Source organism: Semicossyphus pulcher, unplaced genomic scaffold (genome assembly GCF_022749685.1).
Source record: "Semicossyphus pulcher isolate SPU_LCO1_2020_fin unplaced genomic scaffold, fSemPul1.0.p SCAF_9, whole genome shotgun sequence".
NCBI lineage: Eukaryota > Metazoa > Chordata > Actinopteri > Labriformes > Labridae > Semicossyphus > Semicossyphus pulcher.
This window is the reverse complement of record NW_027211770.1, coordinates 15,864,393-15,887,026: the sequence shown is the minus strand read 5'-3', so window position 1 is coordinate 15,887,026 and position 22,634 is coordinate 15,864,393. Positions and strand designations below refer to the sequence as shown.

At 38.7% G+C, this 22,634-nt stretch overlaps 2 protein-coding genes and 1 long non-coding RNA gene across 3 annotated transcripts; all 3 read left to right on the top strand.

Annotated features, from left to right (window-relative positions):
* Window positions 1-7,274: 7,274 nt before the first annotated feature.
* LOC138584710 (uncharacterized) lies at window positions 7,275-9,482 on the top strand. The gene is made up of 3 exons (XR_011305455.1): window positions 7,275-7,833; window positions 9,197-9,245; window positions 9,335-9,482. It is a non-coding gene; the product is annotated as an uncharacterized lncRNA (long non-coding RNA).
* A 5,947-nt stretch (window positions 9,483-15,429) lies between these two features.
* On the top strand, window positions 15,430-16,941 carry LOC138584664 (chemerin-like receptor 1). The gene has a single exon (XM_069656949.1). The coding sequence runs from the start codon at window positions 15,430-15,432 to the stop codon at window positions 16,534-16,536; it is 1,107 nt and encodes a 368-aa protein (XP_069513050.1). The 3' UTR covers window positions 16,537-16,941.
* Window positions 16,942-18,952: 2,011 nt separating this feature from the next.
* LOC138584042 (chemerin-like receptor 1) lies at window positions 18,953-20,902 on the top strand. Its single transcript, XM_069656159.1, has one exon. The coding sequence runs from the start codon at window positions 18,988-18,990 to the stop codon at window positions 19,897-19,899; it is 912 nt and encodes a 303-aa protein (XP_069512260.1). The 5' UTR covers window positions 18,953-18,987; the 3' UTR covers window positions 19,900-20,902.
* The last annotated feature ends 1,732 nt before the right edge of the window (window positions 20,903-22,634 follow it).

The following is a 22,634-nucleotide window of genomic DNA, read 5'->3' as shown; positions in this document are numbered from 1 at the left end:
CTAATAACAAATGTAAAAGGAAAATAATACAGAGGGTCACATGTAGTAAACCTGCCTCTATATTTGTTTATAATCATTTGTTTTGTATAGGCTACTGGTATAGACCGGGAACTGTGTCAAATAAGGTTCAAGAAGTGTCTCTAAAAATATTGCTCTCTAATAATATTAAGTGTTATCCAGTTAAGTCCCTTTTTGTAAAATATAGGAGAAACGTTGATACTCTTTGCTCCATCTGTCACATCTCACCTTTTTGGGGACCTTCTGGAATTAAGTTAATTTTTTTTCCAACAGAAAATTAGATAAACAACTCAAATTCAAACTTTAATTAGTCTAATTTCAAGAAATTGTAGGTTATTAACCTTCTGTTAATATTAGCAAAATTCCATATACCTAAGTACTGTCTTCATATTAGGGATGTGCATTTAGATTTTTTTTTTCTGACCGATAACCGACTCCCGTCAACAGTCATAAATCCTTAACGATAAGAATTAAAGATCATTTGAAAAAACAGCCAGAGACCGACAACGAGCTCTCCATCATGCGCGCTCACTCTAATGCTTGCAGAAACACACACACACACAACTAAAAGGTACATTTATTATTATCCTCAGACATAACTACCTGTAGCGCTTGCAATTGTGTCCACAAACATAAATACATTATCCAGTGTCCAGTAAGCACGCACTGGAGAATACAGTCGCGTGATCCAGCAGAAACAATGAGGCTGTTCAGACCTGGGATCCGTTTCAGAAAGCGGGTTTAGTGAAAACCCCGAGTTTGTTAACCCTGAAATGAGGGAAACCTCGGGTTTGCCGTTTCAGAAAGAGAGGTAACTTTAACTCTGAGTTGGTTACTATGGTAACTGAGTCTGTGAACCTAACCTGGTCGCGAGCAGGTTTTTTTCTTCAGGAAACTCAGAGTTTCGCTCTGTCTCCTCCCTCTAGAATGTAAAAACCCTCATTTGACTTCCTCATTCATTCAGCCCGTCTCACGCGTGTGTTTGAGTGGTTACCGAATTAAAAGAAGAAATGTTGCATCTCTGTGCTGCTCTGACCCCTTCACAAAAGTATTTTATAATTATGATTAAAAAAATCAAGAAACAAATCTGTGTCAAAGTCATCATTTTTAGATTTTCGACCACCACTGCCGAGAGCACTCAAATAAGACGCTGTAAGTTATTGGATTTTTTTTTTTTAAACTTACACAATTCAGTTTAATCAACATGAATTATAATGTATGTGAAGTCAGCATCTTGTTAGGGATAAAGCTAATGCACATTAAAACAGCCACTGAATGATATTTCATTAGTTTAATATTTAAAATATGATTGAAGTGCTTCCATGTAAGTTTTTTTCTCCCGCTGGATTGCTCCTAGATTAATATAAATTTTGGCTCCCGGTCGTGATTAAATATTAAATAAATAGACCAGTTCAAACATGCAAATTTACTCGAGCAGCAATTTCTTCCCACGCCGCTTCTCTCTCTTTTGCAGCTGCAGCCGTGTTACTTTATTTTTCTAAAAACACGCTCACAATCGCTGAATGTCCGCATGAGGATTTCGAGCTCCACAGGTGTGACGTAGGAGGACCTCTTTTTGTGTACCGTTGCCATGGTGAATCGTGGTATCAGGGCTCCATTAATGCTGGCTTTTTACAGTCAGCGTGCACGCACTTAACTCTGGCTGAACCTACTCAGAGTTGATTGAACTAACTCTGATCAGGTGTTCTGGAACCGAAAGCTCAGAGTTTCCTATCTCAGAGTAGATCAACTCAGAGTTCAGGGTTAGACTCACAGTTTGTTGAACCTGCTTTGTGGAACGGACCACTGGTGTCAACCAATGACTGTATATATAGATGGACAACGCGTCTCCATCTGCTCGCATTGCACGAAATTGATGCCAAAATAGCCCCTGTGATAGGCGCTGCCATCTTGCGCTGGTGACGTCATATGGAGCCAGAGACTGTGCAGTAGAGATCGGCGAGTGAAGCGGCCATGGCCACTTCCGCTTACCCAAACACACAATTAACTTACCGAAAAAACAGCAAGGATCCCGCACACCGGCGTGTTTAACAGCAGAATAGCTTCTCTGTGTTGGTCTGAGGTTAACGTTCACAGGTATGGAAACTTCAATGACTGTAGTGATTGTGATTGATTATGTTTCCACTCGCGGATCGTCCTCTACTCTGCTCACCCAGAACTGATTGGCTGCAGGAGCCGAATTTGTCAACAGAGCTATCAATCATCATTTTGACAGCATCAAATAACTAATTAAAAATAAACTTGTCAGAAAAACAAACACTTGGACATGAATCAGCATGATTATAACTAGCTATAATGACAGAAACCATGTTTGAGAAAAATGTATCTGGCGTGTACTTTGAGTTTATAGTTTGACCCATGTCCCACCTGTTAACACGGAGGAGGCGGGCTTTATGACCTATACTACAGCCAGTCAGCAGGGGGCGCCCAAAATGTTTTGGCTTCACTTTTGGTGAGCTATCATGTCGTCCATCTTTTTATACAGTCTCTCTATGGTATCAACATGTGGTTTTCGTGATTGGATCACAAGTGGACAGCCTTAACTACAGGTCTGAACGCTCCCAGGACGGATTGAAGACGCATTCATATCCGTTCACACATACTGAGGTGGTTCTGGGACGCATTTATCCACATACATCTGGTAGTGTGAACGCACATGTGTCATGGGCCACATTAAGCACCGCCCACTCTTCCGGTATACACGACAACGATCAATCGGATACGAGGAGGCCTCCCCTTTCATTCCTGTCTGATTTAACATTTCTCCGCTGTGTCTCTTAAAAATCTTTTTTAAAAATGTATGTCTCATGTCACTCCAGCTGTGTAAACTTAGTTTATGCATGAGAGCGGAGTGTGCACGAAAATACAGACAGATCGTGTCTGTATTTCATTCACTGTTTCATGCTCTGCTCCTGGCTTAATAGCCGTGATCTGCCCCGTATTTATTTATAAATCACAGTTACCATGAAGTATAAACTAAAATCACATGCCGTGAATGACACGAGCAGGAGCTATAACCCGCGTGCAGATCATCATAGGTTATAACGCAGCGCAGGGAGGAGACCAACGCGTCATAACGTGGATATGTGTGTTAATCGCACTGACATTTCTGTCTGTCTGTCTTGGCCTGTTAATGCAAGGTGGGAACTGCGGGCTTAGAGCTGTCCACTTGTGATCGGATCACAGGACAGATGCGTAATACCAAATGTGAACAGGGCCAATAAGTAAATAAACATTTACAGTCTACCTTTCTTTGATGATTAGCACACAGAACTTTAATAAACATAAGATCCTGTCCGATCCTGACGACGCCGTGTCTGGAGTTTTAAATAGGCTAATTAATAAGTTACGCTGCTGTGCCTAATGCGTACATTTTAAGTCAGTATGTGAACAATAGGCTAAACTTAATATAAAAAGGCCAGGCCAACACCAGTCCGTATTATGTAGATGTTGGTTTTGGTGTAGAAATAGCAACATGTCGACATGCTGTGGGGTTTGTCTAATGCGCAGTCTGTTGACTGTGAGAGCCGCTGCGGAGAATACCCACTCAGACGGTTCCAATGTCCCAGGAGCAGAGATATGCAAGAAAGCTTTGTTTTTTCATTTTTTGATAACTGTTTAACTGCTCGTTTCATTTTGCTCACCTTGCAGGCTCAGCTCAGCCAATGACAACAAAACGTGGCAAACGTGCAAATATATAGGTATATGTATATTTTAAAAAGAACAAATTTTATTTAACTATTTAACTGGTAGTATTAATCGGTTAAAATTTGTAACGGTCGGTTAACGGATGACAGGTTAAAGTGCACTTTGTATGTGTTTGGTAGATGTTGCATGTTGTCATAAAACACAATCCTTCCTCTGTATAAAAGCTTATTCTAAATGTTAAAGTGTTTTTGTTGTTTCATAAATAAAATTGATGATGACTGTAATGTAGTTCTTGTTTTTATACCATTATCATCCTTATTGAAATATTATACAAAGATCCCTTTTTTCCACTCATGATTTCCCTCTTATAGTCACCACACGACTTTACTGCGTGGTCACTTTTCATCTTTATAATCGCTCTGTAAAGGTGCAGAAAGAGGGTCATGGGTTATCTGATGCCTATTAATAAACTATGATAAAAAAAACAACTAATACCAATCCTATGGGCACAAATATGTGTCAGTAGAAACTGAATTTGAATTATTTATATGTGAATTTTAATTGCTCAACTTGAATAGTTGAATTAAACATCTGAATTTGAATCACATCATTTTAAATTGAATGTATTAGTTTGAAACTGAAGGTTGGCTAATAACCTGAAATACAGATTATCTGAGACACAGTTGATGAGGAATCGCATGCAGATTCACAGCACCCCTTTTTGGCCAATCATGTTTTTGACCATTTCCTTCACTTCTGTGTCTGCCCATACAATCCCAGGATATATTTATATATCTTGTTAGTCGTTCTCATTTTTATCATAGACTTGGTCAGTATAGAGACAGCCGTTAAACATATAACCTGCATCTGTGCTTTGGCATGTACTGTATTTCATGATGCGTTTTACTTATCAGGTGTATCTCTGAGTAAGGATGTCTTTTCAGAAGAACTTTGACTAAGCATATCAAACAGGATGCTAGAAGAAGGAACATGCTGCAGACACCACAGATTTGTGCAATTGCTCTGACACTACTATCACTGAAGATCATGCGTGAGAAAAAGAAATATTCTAACTTCACATCTGTTTTGCTTGCAGGTTGCAGTATGTACAAATATGTAGAAACAGTTGATTGTTTGAGTGATATGTTGCTTATTCCATCAGTGAAGAAACATCCTTGTTTCTGTCATGAGTTTCTAGTTTAGTACTGGTTTTGTCTTGTATTTCGGTGTTCAGTTATTTTTTCTTGTTTTACCTTGTCACTTTGTCTATTGTCATGACTTCTCATCGTTTAGTTTTGTATTTAGTTTATTCTGTGTTCTTGTCAGTATTTAGTCTTGTTTAGTTAAGTATTTCACTTGTGTCTCTTTGGTTCAATCATTTCCTGTTTTACTTTGTCACCTTGTCTTTCGTGTTGGTCCACTTCCTGCCTTTGTGTTTCCCGCTTGTTTGACTATGTTCCCTGCCCTGATTGTTTTCACCTGCCCCTTGATTGTCACACCTGTGTCTGATTAGCCTCACCTCCTAAGTTTATTTAGTCTTTGTGCTCCCTTGTCTCGGTGCGGGTTCATTGTCATTGTCTGTGAAAACCCTAGGTATGTCTTCCTGTGTTTGCCTGTGTATTATTTGGGATTTTTGATTACCCAGCTCCTTGTGTTATCTCCTGTTTTTGTTGAATTTTCAGTTGGACTTTTGTTCTTATTAAATCATATCAGTCTGCATCTGGGTCCTCACCTTTTTGTGAACAATGAACCGTGATAGTTTCAAACATCATTAGCCGTTGTTTGCAATTGATCCATCGTTGCCCCTGCAGCTTCCTGTTTTTTCCAACCAAATAGGAAATAATAATAATAATAATAATAAATAAAAGGTGCAAACAAGAACAAAACGCTGGTTGTTTTGTCTCTTTATACAAAGCAGCAACACCTCAGTATACAGTCTATGACTAACACTCAACATCTGTCATTTATTTCAAAAGCTAAATGCTCCACCTAGTGGTCGGAGGTCTAAATACAAAGAAACGTGTCCAGAAATAGAGAAGAAAATAGATGTTACACACTTTTCGTTAGGGACTCGTTAATATTTCCACCAGTAAACATTTTCCTTCTTAACGAGGCCCTGATTTGTTTTCATAGCTTTATTAAACAATTAAATTCAAAACAGCAAGGCGCGAAATAACGATGATGTGATATTTTTAATGGTTGAAAAGTAGTGTCCGTATCAGACTCCGCTGTTGTGTTTGCTTTACCTGTTTATTTTTGCAGATTTTAATTCGATAGCTTTCAGAAATGTGGGCCTTCATCATCATTAAAAGGCTGTCATTAAAAGTATGAGGGGGTTATCGGATGAATCTTGTCCGTGTGCTCGTCACGTGACCTCACATATTACAAGATCACAGAGCATCTTGTACATTTGGCACGCAGCTTTCGTTCACGCGCAGTTTGAGGAGGGTGATTTGTGCTGCGGACACATCCTCAACTGAACTTTGGCAGAGGTACCGTTGTTTGTGTTGTCATTTGAATGTGTGCGAGAATAATGTGACGAGACTATACAGAAGTCAATGAGACTTCAGCATCAGAAAACGGCTTTACGAAGAAATTTACAAAGAAAACAAAGACGAACTCTTTTAAATTAAGAATAGGTCAATCGATATGTTTCAGAGCGGGCTGCTTTCTCAAGTGGTCAATGATTTAATGAAAAAAAACACCACCTATCCGCAACCAGCTTATAATTTAAGCCTATACATTAATTGTTCATAAAATATAATAAATATTCTTTATGTGCATTTAATTACATTTTATTTCAAGTGTTCTTGTACATGAATTCATGCTCATAGGCTTTATGCATTACCTCATGGAAACTCAGAAAAGCATTTGTCCCAGGAAATAATAACATGGTTCAACTCTATAAGTCGAGGTCAGCCTGGAAGCATTTTTAAAAGGGGCATTTAGACATTTTTATAACTTTAGTTTCACTGGAAGTCAAGATTAATATTTGGTTCGGCTTTAGATGGTAAAAAAAACACATCATATAAAAACATAGTGCCTATGGGTCAGTTGGGGGAACTAAACTATAGTTTCAACTGTGGCACAAGTATTCTTACAATATTGATTCAGAAAAATGTCACAGTATCAAAAGTAGTGGTTGTTACTGTTTGAGCTCTACAAAATATAGATAAACTACATATGTTATGTTTTCATGACAGGTCTCAGGACAAGAATGGAGAAAACTACCACTGCACCTTCATATCACATCAATACATCTGATGGATCTGATAGAAATGACTCATCTTATGAGTATTACTATTACGATGATTATGTTGAGCTGAGACGGTCTCTCCATATCATGTCTCTTTTTTTTTACTGCCTGGCCTTTGTTCTTGGAGTGCTTGGGAACGGAGCGGTTATCTGGGTGACCGGCTTCAAGATGAAGAAAACAGTTAACACAGTTTGGTTCCTCAACCTCGCCGTGGCCGACTTCCTCTTCACTGCATCTCTGCCCCTGAGTGTGACGTACAAAGCCATGGATTTTCACTGGCCTTTTGGGAAGTTCATGTGCAAAGTCAACTCTCGTACTTTGTCTTCGAGGACACAGATCTATCAGATGACAAAGTAACCATCAACTGCTTCGACAACTATACCCTTTCTGATGTCGATGACGAGTCTATGAATGAGCTGCGAATGTTTCGTTTTAGGGCCATGACCATCACCCGCTTACTCTTGGGATTTGTAGTTCCCTTCACTGTCATTGTCTCCTGTTATGCTGTGATAATCCATCGTCTCAGGAGAAACCGCACCCTGGCCAGGCAGTCCAGTCGGACCTTTAAGATCATCGCTGCAGTTATCACCGCTTTTTTCCTCTGCTGGGCTCCTTTCCACATCTTTAATCTAATTGAGCTGGCTTATTTTGTGACCTATTCTCAAACATTATATATCGTCATCGCCATTGGGATCCCAATAACCACCGGTCTGGCCTTCATCAACAGCTGCCTGAACCCACTGCTCTATGTGTTCATGGGCCAAGGTTTCAGGGTTACAGCTTACAAATCCATCCTGGATGTGATGGAGGCTGCTTTCAAGGAGGAGGTCTCTCGCACATCCACCATGAAAAACAGTCAGCGCAATGAGATGTCAACTCTTAATAGTGAGGTATGAGGCTGTCAATGACATGAATAAACAAATACTTCAAACAACAAATGAGTTGGACAAAAATCGAAGTTGATCCATCAAATTTCCTGTCAAAGTTGTTTTTATAAACTGTAAACATGATCCCAGATAGAATCCCTTCTATTTCTGGATGGCTGACTAATTGATCAGATGTCAGATTCTTTACCTTTTAATTAGAGCCACAGTATTTACAATTTGATGGAACAAACTGATGGTAATATTGCAAAATTGTGTATAATATTGCAAAATAAGTTCATTGTAAATTAGTTTTAATGCAGGAAAAAGTTAATGTAAAATGCCAGGCCCAGTTGCCTCTGGGCCATACTTGTAATCTGACTGCATAATCACAATATGACATGCATGCTATTGTGCTATTAAAGCTACGAGTGTGACGCTCTACATAAGTGTGCTCTTTTTCCCCTTTATGAGTATATTCTAGTCAACTACACTCATCAAGTGGGTCAGTCATTAGTCAGTTACAATTTCATTTTAACATTTTCATTAAAAAGTCAGTTCAGCAGCTTTTTCATTCTTTGAAATTGTTCTGAAGATAGTCGGCTCAAAAATTTACTTTGACTGCGATCTTAAATCTGTGTAATGCATTTTGGCTCCAATATTCCTCATTCTGCCTATCCTAAGTCTTGATGGAAGGAAGATTGAAGTTTAACCAGCAACGTCACCTGGGGACTTGCACTCCAGGAAATTTGAGCAAATCCTTGATAGCACACAGACTCGTTACTGATGAGGCAGAGACGTGTAGAATAAGTCAAAATATTTTATTGAAATTAAACAAAGAAAATGTACGAAATAAGAATGGGCTTGAGCTGTAGGGAGGGAATGGGGATGTGAAACAGTAAAAAATAGGTACACTAAAACTGAGCTAAAATGATAACAATTAAAAGTTGAGAATTTTTAAAAAGTTTGACCTAAAACGTACAGCTGCCAGTCCCAAAGTAAACTAAACTAAACTGAGGCCACTAGGGGGAGGCAGACTACACTAAGGAGGGTGCAGGGGTGCTACCACATACTCACCGCATTCCTCACAGCAAAATATGGTTCAGCCCATTGGTGTCCCACTGCTCTCAACTCATGCATTTGTGGGGGTACCTCACCACAGGTGCATAGCTTCCTAACAAAGTGTCTCTTAGAGACAAAATGACCTATTACTCAAAAACTAAAGCACGAAACAACTCAATTTACAACAAGTATTTTTAAAGAGATTGAACAATGAATACAAAAGAAAGAGGGGGGCAAAACAGCAGCAGTATTACTCTGTACCTGAAATGAAACACACCTATTAAAATACTAAAGAAAAAAACTAAAGACTGAACATTTTCTTCACCAGGCACAACAAAGACAGTCTATTCAGCAACACGACCAAGGGCCACATATAGGTAAGTCTATAACTGAAATAGAGGGCAGAAGTCTCACTCAATATATTGTAAAAAGGGACAAACTGTTTAAAATGTGTATCATCCCAAAGGCCACCAACACAACCTGCCAGGCAGAAGCAAGAGGCCAGCACAGGCCCCAGGTGCATTTTATAAGCAGGCCTGATTAAGGAGTGGGTGGAGGAGGAGTCAGGGAGAGGGCTGCAGAAAGGGCTGCATTCAAAACAACCAAACTGGTGTTTCTTACCACATTTATATGACTCATCTCACCTGAAGATGTAGCGTATTCAGTTAAACTGATTATTTGTAAGGAAACAGTTGTGTTGTAACTCAATGTAACTTTGCGGATGACCTCTGTGGTGAAAGAAAGGGTTATGCAAATAATTAAAAACAACTGCAATAGCATGACCTTTCACATTTCTGATTAAACATGTTGTCCGGAAGGAACATACTGTAGACCTACAGTACACTCTTGCACTTACCTTAATATTAGTTATGAGGATATAAGGTTGTTCTCAAGGGTAGGTATTGCCAGAGAGGTGACTGCAGGACAAACTTTCAGGTTAAGAAAAGACGTGTATCAGCTGCTAAGATTAAAGAGAATTAAAAACACCCCCTATCGACCAGTGACTGTCATACCTTTTCTTCGCCTACAGGGAGGTGCCACCAGTTTCCACAGGGTTGTCACCCTTTGAACTGCTCTAGTGGCGCCAAGTGAGAGGACCTCTCAACCTTGTGAGAGACTACTGGGAGGATTCAAAGACTACAGGGGAGAACGTTGTGTCCTATGTGGTGAAGATGAAGGAGCAGTTGGAGAAAATGGCTGCCCTGGCAGAAGAACATGAAATCACTCAAAAGAAAGAGAAGACCTGGTACGACCAGAAGGTCAGGGGGAAAGACCTGGACAGGTGCTGTTGTTGCGAACTGGTACCACTCAGCCACCAGCCTTAATTCCATGCTTGGTTCGCACCGGGACTTAAATTGGCCACCCTCTGGTTTCCAAGCCAAGTCCCTATAGAGTGAGCTACCTGTCCACCCCCTACCCATCTACCCCTGTGAGAACTTTCCAGTTTGTGTTGATTTTGGCGCCCCCTGTGGACAAAGCCGTACCTCTTATCTCTTTTTTGTCCTGATGTATCTGATTTTGTCCTGTACATGCTTAAGTGATTATATCACTCACTTTAAATTTGCCCTGGAAAATGTAAACAAAGGCAGTTAATCACTTCGTCTGACACCTCCCCCCCCCCCAGCAAGCAGTTTCAGACATTAAAAATAACAATATAGAAATTATCAATCTTGTCGCTGATGGTCTGGTTTGCTTTTGGAGGTCATATAGAGTAATCAGAAATAATTTCAGTCTGTTTCATAACCAGCGAAAAACTCCTCACAGCAGCTTTAAGTTATGATTATAATTTTCAGCTCAGTGTTTCGTTTGAGGCAGCATTAGTCTAGATTGGACAAGAGGGGCATTTCTAGTGTTAGTTAGCTAGCTAATGGCAACCGGATAAATAATGATAAAGCAGACCTGCTCTCATTGCTCTGTGCACTGATAACGTGTCTAATGATAATTATAATAATAACTTTAATGCACCTTTCAAAATCAGATTTACAAGGTGTTGCACAGGCAGAAATTAAAATACAAGGGGTAAAAAACAAGCAGACAAGATGTTAAAATATGCACAATAAAAATAAAAATTTAAAAAATTAAAAAACAGCACACCAGATAAGAGAAATTCCAAAGTTTGGGGCCTGAACAGCGAAGGCCTGATCACCTTTCGTCACAAAGCAACATTTAGGAATGGACAGAAAGTTCCTGCCAGAGGATCTCAGACAGCGATCAGGCATGTACAAAGTTAAAAGATCACAAACATAAGGTGTGGTCTGATCGTCTATGGCTTTTTATTACGACTGGATTTTAGTGGGACATACAGTTGAGTGTCATCAGCATAATATGAAAGTTGTATTTACTTATCATCTGACCCAGTAGGAGCAAGTAGATGGACAATAACAGGGGATCTAGAATGGAACCCTGTGGAACCCCGCAGGTGAGGGGGAGAACCCACCGATTTTAACTGAGAAAGAAGCACGGCAATATTTCAGGAAAAGGGTGTTGGTGTCATGAGTTAATGTTGTTTATCCTGTGTTTTTGATTTGTATTACTTTGTTCAGAACATTTCCTGTTTTCTTTTGTAGTTCTTGCCCCATGTATGTCTTGTGTTGTTGAACTTCCTGCCTTTGTGCCTTTTGCCTTTTCCCGCCTGTGTGATTATGTGCCCTGTCCCTATTGTTTTCACCTGCTCCCTCGATTGTCTCACCTGTGCCCGATTAGTCTCATCTCCCCAGTGTATTTAGTCTTTGGCTGTGTCCGAAACCGTATAGTATCATACTAATCATACTAACCGTGATGTCAAATTGAGTATGTAATGTGTTCCCATCTCATAGTATGCAATTTTGTGTATCCGAGAAATGCCCAGATGAATACTAGATCGGCTCGGATGGTTGAGTATGAGACAGGAGCTCACTGGTTGTACTCAACCGCCCCAAAATGCATTGCGGCTATCCAGCTTCTACAATGGCAGAGATGGACCGGAGATCAGACTGGACATACGTAAAAGGTTAAGTCAAGTGATAAGGAGAAGACGGCTCTGAGTATGATGCGAACGGCATCCTAATAGTCAGGATAGTAGGCAGTATGCAGTACATACTGTTTGAGTATGTAGTAGGCAGTACGTTAGTATGCGGTTTCGGACACAGCATTTGTCTTCCCATGTTCCTACACTAGTTTGTTGTCGTCCATCCAGTAACCTTGTTCCCCGTGTTTCCTGTGTGAATTTTCTTCATGGCTCCGTCTGTGTTTCTCACCTGTTTTACTGGATTTAAGTTGGACCTTTTGTTGGACTTTTGGTTCTGCCTTTTGGTTTCCCTTTTTGTTGGTATCAAGACTTTGATTTGCCTTGTGGATTTTGCCCTTTTGGCCTTTTGGTTGATTAGAAGATTTTGCTCCACCCTTTTGTATTTTGAGTTTTTGTTTAATAAATCACCATAGTCTGCACGTGAGTCCTCTCCTTCTTTGTTCGAATCCTCCTAAACGTGACAGTTGGTCTATTGGTTTCCCATCAAGAAACAAAAATGAATAAACATATAGCCATTTGGTGGTTATTCCCAAAACCTCAAGTTCTCCCTCCATTTGTAGTGGATAGAAATCATAAGGGGCTCCCAGAACTCTGAGTGGGTCAGAGGATAATGTTTAAACAGTCCTAAAAAGGAAACTCTCATTTCTGTGTTGGTCATGCTTTACTTTTTTCGCATGAAAAGATGATAAAGCTTTGGTGCAAAGTGCGTAACAAAGTATTTGTACTTCCGCTTTTAAGCAGATATGAGATTAAAGGTGATGCAATACGTTAGTGTGCTCCTGTCACTCCTGCATTTTTCTCTGCACTCAGAGAATTCAATTAAGCACTGTTTCATCACACTTCACACATGATGTATGGAGGTCGTCCAGTTACCTGGTTCAGTGCTTTTCAGATGGTTATGTATCAAATGCAAAGCAGAAATTTACAAACAGAAGGCAATAATCCATTTTGCAGTGTAACAGTTCAAGTAATGCTCTGTCCTATAGGTCACATGCCTCCAGACTTCAGGGTCAGTAAGGCTAGTTAATTTGTTTTATAGATTTTAACAGTTTTTTTTTTTACCAACTTTACATTCATAGACTTTAGTGACTTACAGCACAACTGGAATTATTCATAAGAAGCATTGACAATAATTTGGCTAAATCACCTTTTACAAACAGGTAATTGGAAGAAGCAAATAGTTCTGAGTAACAATTATGTGTAATGTCTTCAGATACTATAAGATATTTCCTAAAGGAGTTAGATTTACATTATTATTCAACTCAACAACAGTAAAAAAGTGTCCAAAGGCTCAATTATTCTTTGTTTTACTGTTTTGAATATTATGATGTAACATTAACATGTCGATATTTGATACCCCTGATCTGATGTTCAACTCTCCAAAGATCCATAAATGATGAAAATATTATTTTGACTGTTTGTACTATATAATCAAAATTCCTGAAAAAAAGGCTCAAGTTTCATTCACTGAAACATACTGTAGAACAGATGTTGTAATAATGATAATGAATAATAATAAATTGTATAACACACACAATTCGTGATAATACCTCGTGATAGTATTTCTAAGTAGGAAGTCGCCAATCACATAATCTACATTTTATTAATTATAGTATTTTTTTATGACATCACATTATTTAATTTATTTATTTACCAGGAGAGGAAAATGTTTAACCTCATAAAGTATATTTCAACTCAAAGGAGGTTCTCCATTCACCCTCCAGCATTGTGACTCAGGTGCATCTTAAAAAACAGCAAACATCAGAAGCTAAGAGAGATAAGCACTTATCTTTAACTCGCCGCGGACAGGAAATCTGTCTAACAGGAAGGAACATACAGATAACTGACTCCTTCTGAAGTAAGCTGTTAATTATAGTAGGCTAATAAGGCTTAGGTTTGAAAAATGTAATTACCTGCAGTGATGGATCTAAATAGATTTTGTTATGTTTATGTGTAAAGCTTTCAAATGGAAAGTGGAAGCCCACTCTTTTATTAACTACTCAACAAACATCACTTCACACAATGGCAAATGCTGCTGTGACTGTAATGTGGTGCAGAGTGAAGAGAGGGGGCATTTAAACTTGTAGTCTTCATGTTCATACATCAATTAAAACAGTCAATGCAGAGCAATTACACTTCAGGAAACATGAGCACTACTCACATGGGGATAAACACATTATGCAGCTCAGGTCCACATTCAGGCAGTCTTCAAACAGGACCCATGTTCTAGGGGGGAGATGTTTCAGGATGTAGTGCAAAGAAACATGTCCAGAAATAGAAAAGAAAATAGATGTTACACACTTTTCTTGAGGGACTTGGACCCATGATTTAAGTATTTCGTAAATACTTCCACCAGTAAACATTTTCCTTCTAAACGAGGCCCTGATTTGTTTTCATAGCTTTATTAAACAATTAAATTCAAAACAGCAAGGTGCGAAGTAACGATGATGTGATATTTTTAATTGTTGAAAAGTAGTGTCAGTATCAGACTCCGCTGTCATTAAAAGTATGAGGGGGTTATCGGATGAATCTTGTCCGTGTGCTCGTCACGTGACCTCACATATTACAAGATCACAGAGCATCTTGTACATTTGGCACGCAGCTTTCGTTCACGCGCAGTTTTAGGAGGGTGATTTGTGCTGCGGACACATCCTCAACTGAACTTTGACAGAGGTACCGTTGTTTGTGTTGTCATTTGAATGTGTGCGAGAATAATGTGACGAGACTATACAGAAGTCAATGAGACTTCAGCATCAGAAAAAGGCTTTACGAAGAAATTTACAAAGAAAACAAAGACGAACTCTTTTAAATTAAGAATAGGTCAATCGATATGTTTCAGAGCGGGCTGCTTTCTCAAGTGGTCAATGATTTAATGAAAAAAAACACCACCTATCCGCAACCAGCTTATAATTTAAGCCTATACATTAATTGTTCATAGAATATAATAAATATTCTTTATGTGCATTTAATTACATTTTATTTCAAGTGTTGTTCGTACATGAATTCATGCTCATAGGCTTTATGCATCCACTTGTTAAATGTAAAGTTATTACCTCATGGAAACTCAGAAAAGCATTTGTCCAAGGAAATAATAACATGGTTCAACTCTATAAGTCGAGGTCAGCCTGGAAGCATTTTTAAAAGGGGCATTTAGACATTTTTGTAACTTTAGTTTCACTGGAAGTCAAGATTAATATTTGGTTCTGCTTTAGATGGTAAAAAACACATCATATAAAAACATAGTGCAAAGTACTCACAATGATTAATGCATGAAGTAACCCATGATCATGATGGCATATATGTTAACACTAAGTACCGCTTGGCTCTGAACTTCCTATAAGACTGACAGGTCTGATCCATCTCTGCAGCATCATGTAGGCCTATGGGTCAGTTGGGGGAACTAAACTATAGTTTCAACTGTGGCACAAGTATTCTTACAATATTGATTCAGAAAAATGTCACAGTATCAAAAGTAGTGGTTGTTACTGTTTGAGCTCTACAAAATATAGATAAACTACATATGTTATGTTTTCATGACAGGTCTCAGGACAAGAATGGAGAAAACTACCACTGCACCTTCATATCACATCAATACATCTGATGGATCTGATAGAAATGACTCATCTGGTGATTACAATGATTATGCTGAGCTGAGACGGTCTCTCCATATCATGTCTCTTTTTTTTTACTGCCTGGTCTTTGTTCTTGGAGTGCTCGGGAACGGAGCGGTTATCTGGGTGACCAGCTTCAAGATGAAGAAAACAGTTAACACAGTTTGGTTCCTCAACCTCGCCGTGGCCGACTTCTTCTTCACTGCACTCCTGTCCGTACAAGTGATTAAACTGGCTTTGGATTTTCACTGGCCTTTCGGGAAGTTCATGTGCAAACTCAACACCACACTGATCACCTTGAACATGTTTGCCAGTATCTATATTCTGGTGGTGATCAGTGTGGACAGATGTGTGTCTGTGGTGTGGCCCGTCTGGGCCAGGAACCACAGGAGTGTGCGTAAGGCGTCCTGTGTGAGTCAGGGTGTTTGGGTGCTGGCTCTGATTCTCAGCGCTCCGTACTTTGTCTTCAGGGACACTGCACCAGCCTTTAGAAATGAAGAGGTCATCAACTGTTTCGACAACTTTGCCCTTTCTGATGACTATGATGAGTCTGTGTATGAGTTGGTAATATTTCGTTTTAAGGCCATGACCATCACCCGCATCGTCCTGGGATTTGTAGTCCCCTTCACTGTCATTGTCTCCTGTTATGCTGTGATAATCCATCGTCTCAGGAGAAACCACACCCTGGCCAGGCAGTCCAGTCGGACCTTTAAGATCATCGCTGCAGTTATCACCACTTTTTTCCTCTGCTGGGCTCCTTATTACATCTTTATTCTAATTGAGCTGGCTTATTTTGTGACCTATTCTCCAACATTATTTATCGTCATCTTCATTGGGATCCCAATAACCACCAGTCTGACCTTCATCAACAGCTGCCTGAACCCACTGCTCTATGTGTTTGTGGGCCAAGATTTCAGGGATATTGTCCGTAAATCCTTCCTGAACATGTTGGAGGCTGCTTTCCAGGAAGAGGAGTCTGACTCTCACACTGACACAAACCCAGTGAACACCAGTCAGAGCCAAATGAGGTCAATGGATACTGAGCTGTAGAACATGAAGAAACAAATACTGAAACTGTACATAGCATATTATTTGGACACAAATTATTATTTTTTACTTTTGTTGTTTGTTTGTTTTGAGACATTTAGTTTACTGTGGAAACACACAATGAAAAAACACCAATTATCACATTTTAGGAGACAGAGTCAGTGAAATGTCATTTTTGCCTGAAAAACCACATATGTGATCAATCAGTTATAAAATTGTTTGCCTTTAAATTCCTATCAATCGACTTATCAGTTGAATAAACAGCACAGCACATTTTGTCTGTGTATTGTATGTGTTTGGTAGATGTTGCATGTTGTCATAAAACACAATCCTTCCTCTGTATAAAAGCTTATTCTAAATGTTAAAGTGTTTTTGTTGTTTCATAAATAAAATTGATGATGACTGTAATGTAGTTCTTGTTTTTATACCATTATCATCCTTATTGAAATATTATACAAAGATCCCTTTTTTCCACTCATGATTTCCCTCTTATAGTCACCACACGACTTTACTGCGTGGTCACTTTTCATCTTTATAATCGCTCTGTAAAGGTGCAGAAAGAGGGTCATGTGTTATCTGATGTCTATTAATAAACCATGATAAAAAAAACAACTAATACCAATCCTATGGGCACAAATATGTGTCAGTAGAAACTGAATTTGAATTATTTGTATGTGAATTTTAATTACTCAACTTGAATAGTTGAATTAAACATCTGAATTTGAATCACATCATTTTAAATTGAATGTATTAGTTTGAAACTGAAGGTTGGCTAATAACCTGAAATACAGATTATCTGAGACACAGTTGATGAGGAATCGCATGCAGATTCACAGCACCCCTTTTTGGCCAATCATGTTTTTGACCATTTCCTTCACTTCTGTGTCTGCCCATACCATAAATAAAAGGTGCAAACAAAAACAAAACGCTGGTTGTTTTGTCTCTTTACACAAAGCAGCAACACCTCAGTATACAGTCTATGACTAACACTCAACATCTGTCATTTATTTCAAAAGCCAAATGCTCCACCTAGTGGTCGGACGTCTAAATACAAAGAAGCGTGTCCAGAAATAGAGAAGAAAATAGATGTTACACACTTTTCGTTAGGGACTCGTAAATACTTCCACCAGTAAACATTTTCCTTCTTAACGAGGCCCTGATTTGTTTTCATAGCTTTATTAAACAATTAAATTCAAAACAGCAAGGCGCGAAATAACGATGATGTGATATTTTTAATGGTTGAAAAGTAGTGTCCGTATCAGACTCCGCTGTTGTGTTTGCTTTACCTGTTTATTTTTGCAGATTTTAATTCGATAGCTTTCAGAAATGTGTGCCTTCATCATCATTAAAAGGCTGTCATTAAAAGTATGAGGGGGTTATCGGATGAATCTTGTCCGTGTGCTCGTCACGTGACCTCACATATTACAAGATCACAGAGCATCTTGTACATTTGGCACGCAGCTTTCGTTCACGCGCAGTTTGAGGAGGGTGATTTGTGCTGCGGACACATCTTCAACTGAACTTTGACAGAGGTACCGTTGTTTGTGTTGTCATTTGAATGTGTGCGAGAGTAATGTGACGAGACTATACAGAAGTCAATGAGACTTCAGCATCAGAAAAAGGCTTTACGAAGAAATTTACAAAGAAAACAAAGACGAACTCTTAAATTAAGAATAGGTCAATCGATATGTTTCAGAGCGGGCTGCTTTCTCAAGTGGTCAATGATTTAATGAAAAAAAAGCCTATACATTAATTGTTCATAGAATATAATAAATATTCTTTATATGCATTTAATTACATTTTTTATTTCAAGTGTTGTTCGTACATGAATTCATGCTCATAGGCTTTATGCATCCACTTGTTAAATGTAAAGTTATTACCTCATGGAAACTCAGAAAAGCATTTGTCCCGGGAAATAATAACATGGTTCAACTCTATAAGTCGAGGTCAGCCTGGAAGCATTTTTAAAAGGGGCATTTAGACATTTTTGTAACTTTAGTTTCACTGGAAGTCAAGATTAATATTTGGTTCAGCTTTAGATGGTACAAAACACATCATATAAAAACATAGTGCCCATGGGTCAGTTGGGGGAACTAAACTATAGTTTCAACTGTGGCACAAGTATTCTTACAATATTGATTCACAAAAATGTCACAGTATCAAAAGTAGTGGTTGTTACTGTTTGAGCTCTACAAAATATAGATAAACTACATATGTTATGTTTTCATGACAGGTCTCAGGACAAGAATGGAGAAAACTACCACTGCACCTTCATGTCACATCAATACATCTGATGGATCTGATAGAAATGACTCATCTTATGAGTATTACTATTACGATGATTATGCTGAGCTGAGACGGTCTTTCCATATCATGTCTCTTTTTTTTTACTGCCTGGCCTTTGTTCTTGGAGTGCTTGGGAACGGAGCGGTTATCTGGGTGACCGGCTTCAAGATGAAGAAAACAGTTAACACAGTTTGGTTCCTCAACCTCGCCGTGGCCGACTTCCTCTTCACTGCATCTCTGCCCCTCAGTGTGACGTACAAAGCCATGGATTTTCACTGGCCTTTTGGGAAGTTCATGTGCAAAGTCAACTCCACAATTGGCTCTATGAACATCTTTGCCAGTGTCTATATTCTGGTGGTGATCAGTGTGGACAGATGTGTGTCTGTGGTGTGGCCCGTCTGGGCCCAGAACCACAGGAGTGTGCGTAAGGCATCCTGTGTGAGTCTGGGTGTTTGGGTGCTGGCTCTGATTCTCAGCGCTCCGTACTTTGTCTTCAGGGACACTGCACCAGCCTTTAGAAATGAAGAGGTCATCAACTGTTTCAACAACTTTGCCCTTTCTGATGTCTATGATGAGTCTGTGCATGAGTTGGAAGCGTTTCGCTTGCAGGCCATGACCATCACCCGCTTCCTCCTGGGATTTGTAGTCCCCTTCACTGTCATTGTCTCCTGTTATGCTGTGATAATCCATCGTCTCAGGAGAAACCGCACCCTGGCCAGCCAGTCTGGTCGCACCTTTAAGATTATCGCTGTAATTATCATCACTTTTTTCCTCTGCTGGGCTCCTTATCACATTTTTAATCTAATTGAGATGGTCCATCACATGACCAGTTCTGCAAGTCAAACTTTAGACTACGTCACCACCATTGGGATCCCTATAACCACCAGTCTGGCCTTCATCAACAGCTGCCTGAACCCACTGCTCTATGTGTTTGTGGGCCAAGATTTCAGGGATAAAGTGCGTAAATCCATCCTTATTGTGTTGGAAACTGCTTTCAAGGAGGAGGTCTCTGGCTCTCACACTGACATAAAGTCAACAAACCAGTCAAGCAAAGAGAGGTCAGCTCTTAGTGAAGTATAGGACCATACATGACATGAAGAATGAAATACAGATATTGTACAAATATATTCAAAAATATTACTGAATAGGAAACAATTGTAGCCTGCAATTCTAAGTGAATTATTCATTTTTTTAATAATGATGTCTGCCCACTTGTAGAAAATTAGTAGACTGTAAATAATTATATCTAACAGATATTCATCCACAGTGTTCATTTCTACAGCATCTTCATCAAACACATCCAACTTCCCCTTTCGAGCCAACTCAACGCAACATCAAGTCTTGCAAAAAATTCGACAGTCCCACCAGAAACCATCTCTTGGTTGACCAGCACTATTTTTTTTGCTGATCCAGTATTTGTCATTTCCTCATTTGGTCAGTGTAGACATTTTCACACGGTAATTCACTGTGTAGCCTACGTCTTATGGTGGACCTGCATGCCATCAATCTACACTGCATGTAGAAACACTCTAAAGAGAACTGTCAACCAAATCACAATTTCTACATGCCTACCACATTGTTTGATATACATGTTATTGTGTATTTTATTTCTATTTTTACTATAACAATAGGCTAACAAATATATACAGCAGTTACTCTGAGTTTGCTAAGGTCCAGCCCAATTTACTTGCCTTAGTCTTGTTCTTTGGTCAGTTCGGTTTATATACACTACCAGTCAAAAGTTTGGACACATTTTCTCACACAAGTGAATGGGAAAGTGTGTCCAAACTTTTGTCTGGTAGTGTATATCTATATATATATATGTTGTGTATATATACATATATAACATTTAGTGTATTGATGATTATTTGACAGCATTAATGATCAACAGTGTACAGATTTATTAGAGGGGTCGTTTGTATGTAAATGTCTGATTAACTATGCAGATTTCTTGTAATTTTATTTCTGTTTTTTTCACTTACCTTTACAAGACCATCGTCAATAGGAAATGCATTGCATGTAATGTCATTTTTTAAAACATTGTTATGATTTTTGTTTGATTCAACCTTATAATAAAAAAATGTCTGTGGAACAAGAATTGCATTAATGTTTAATTAAAAGCCATACTGCTGCTGACTAAAGCAATACTGTAGATCAATAGCCAGTAATCTTGATCATTTTTGGGAAACGTCTTTAACATATAAGGTTTGTCATGATGTCACTGATGTTATACTAGAGATCATACTCTCATGCTGGTTCTTGGTATTCAAACATAATTTTTCCTCTCAGAAATACTATAGATGGAATGAGACTATATACTGTTTGTTCCAAACATAAATCATTATTTTTTAAGACATGGTTTGATAATGGCATACTACTTCTCTGACAGTTGTTTAATCAGGAGGGTCATTTGTTTACTTGTAATTCATTTTTATCGGAATATAACTTTCTTGTACTCCCCAGAGAATTGGCTATTCTGTGTTGCATCAGGTATAAAAATCCTGCTGTCATCTGCAACGAGAGATATTGTGCATCAAACTACCCTGCAAGAATTAAATCTAGGGAATTTAGATACTTTTTTAAGTATAAAAACTAATAACAAATGTAAAAGGAAAATAATACAGAGGGTCACATGTAGTAAACCTGCCTCTATATTTGTTTATAATCATTTGTTTTGTATAGGCTACTGGTATAGACCGGGAACTGTGTCAAATAAGGTTCGAGAAGTGTCTCTAAAAATATTGCTCTCTAATAATATTAAGTGTTATCCAGTTAAGTCCCTTTTTGTAAAATATAGGAGAAACGTTGATACTCTTTGCTCCATCTGTCACATCTCACCTTTTTGGGGACCTTCTGGAATTAAGTTAATTTTTTTTCCAACAGAAAATTAGATAAACAACTCAAATTCAAACTTTAATTAGTCTAATTTCAAGAAATTGTATGTTATTAACCTTCTGTTAATATTAGCAAAATTCCATATACCTAAGTACTGTCTTCATATTAGGGATGTGCATTTAGATTTTTTTTTTCTGACCGATAACCGACTCCCGTCAACAGTCATAAATCCTTAACGATAAGAATTAAAGATCATTTGAAAGAACAGCCAGAGACCGACAACGAGCTCTCCATCATGCGCGCTCACTCTAATGCTTGCAGAAACACACACACACACAACTAAAAGGTACATTTATTATTATCCTCAGACATAACTACCTGTGGCGCTTACAATTGTGTCCACAAACATAAATACATTATCCAGTGTCCAGTAAGCACGCACTGGAGAATACAGTCGCGTGATCCAGCAGAAACAATGAGGCTGTTCAGACCTGGGATCCGTTTCAGAAAGCGGGTTTAGTGAAAACCCAGAGTTTGTTAACCCTGAAATGAGGGAAACCTCGGGTTTGCCGTTTCAGAAAGAGAGGTAACTTTAACTCTGAGTTGGTTACTATGGTAACTGAGTCTGTGAACCTAACCTGGTCGCGAGCAGGTTTTCTTCAGGAAACTCAGAGTTTCGCTCTGTCTCCTCCCTCTAGAATGTAAAAACCCTCATTTGACTTCCTCATTCATTCAGCCCGTCTCACGCGTGTGTTTGAGTGGTTACCGAATTAAAAGAAGAAATGTTGCATCTCTGTGCTGCTCTGACCCCTTCACAAAAGTATTTTATAATTATGATAAAAAAAATCAAGAAACAAATCTGTGTCAAAGTCATCATTTTTAGATTTTCGACCACCACTGCCGAGAGCACTCAAATAAGACGCTGTAAGTTATTGGATTTTTTTTTTTTAAACTTACACAATTCAGTTTAATCAACATGA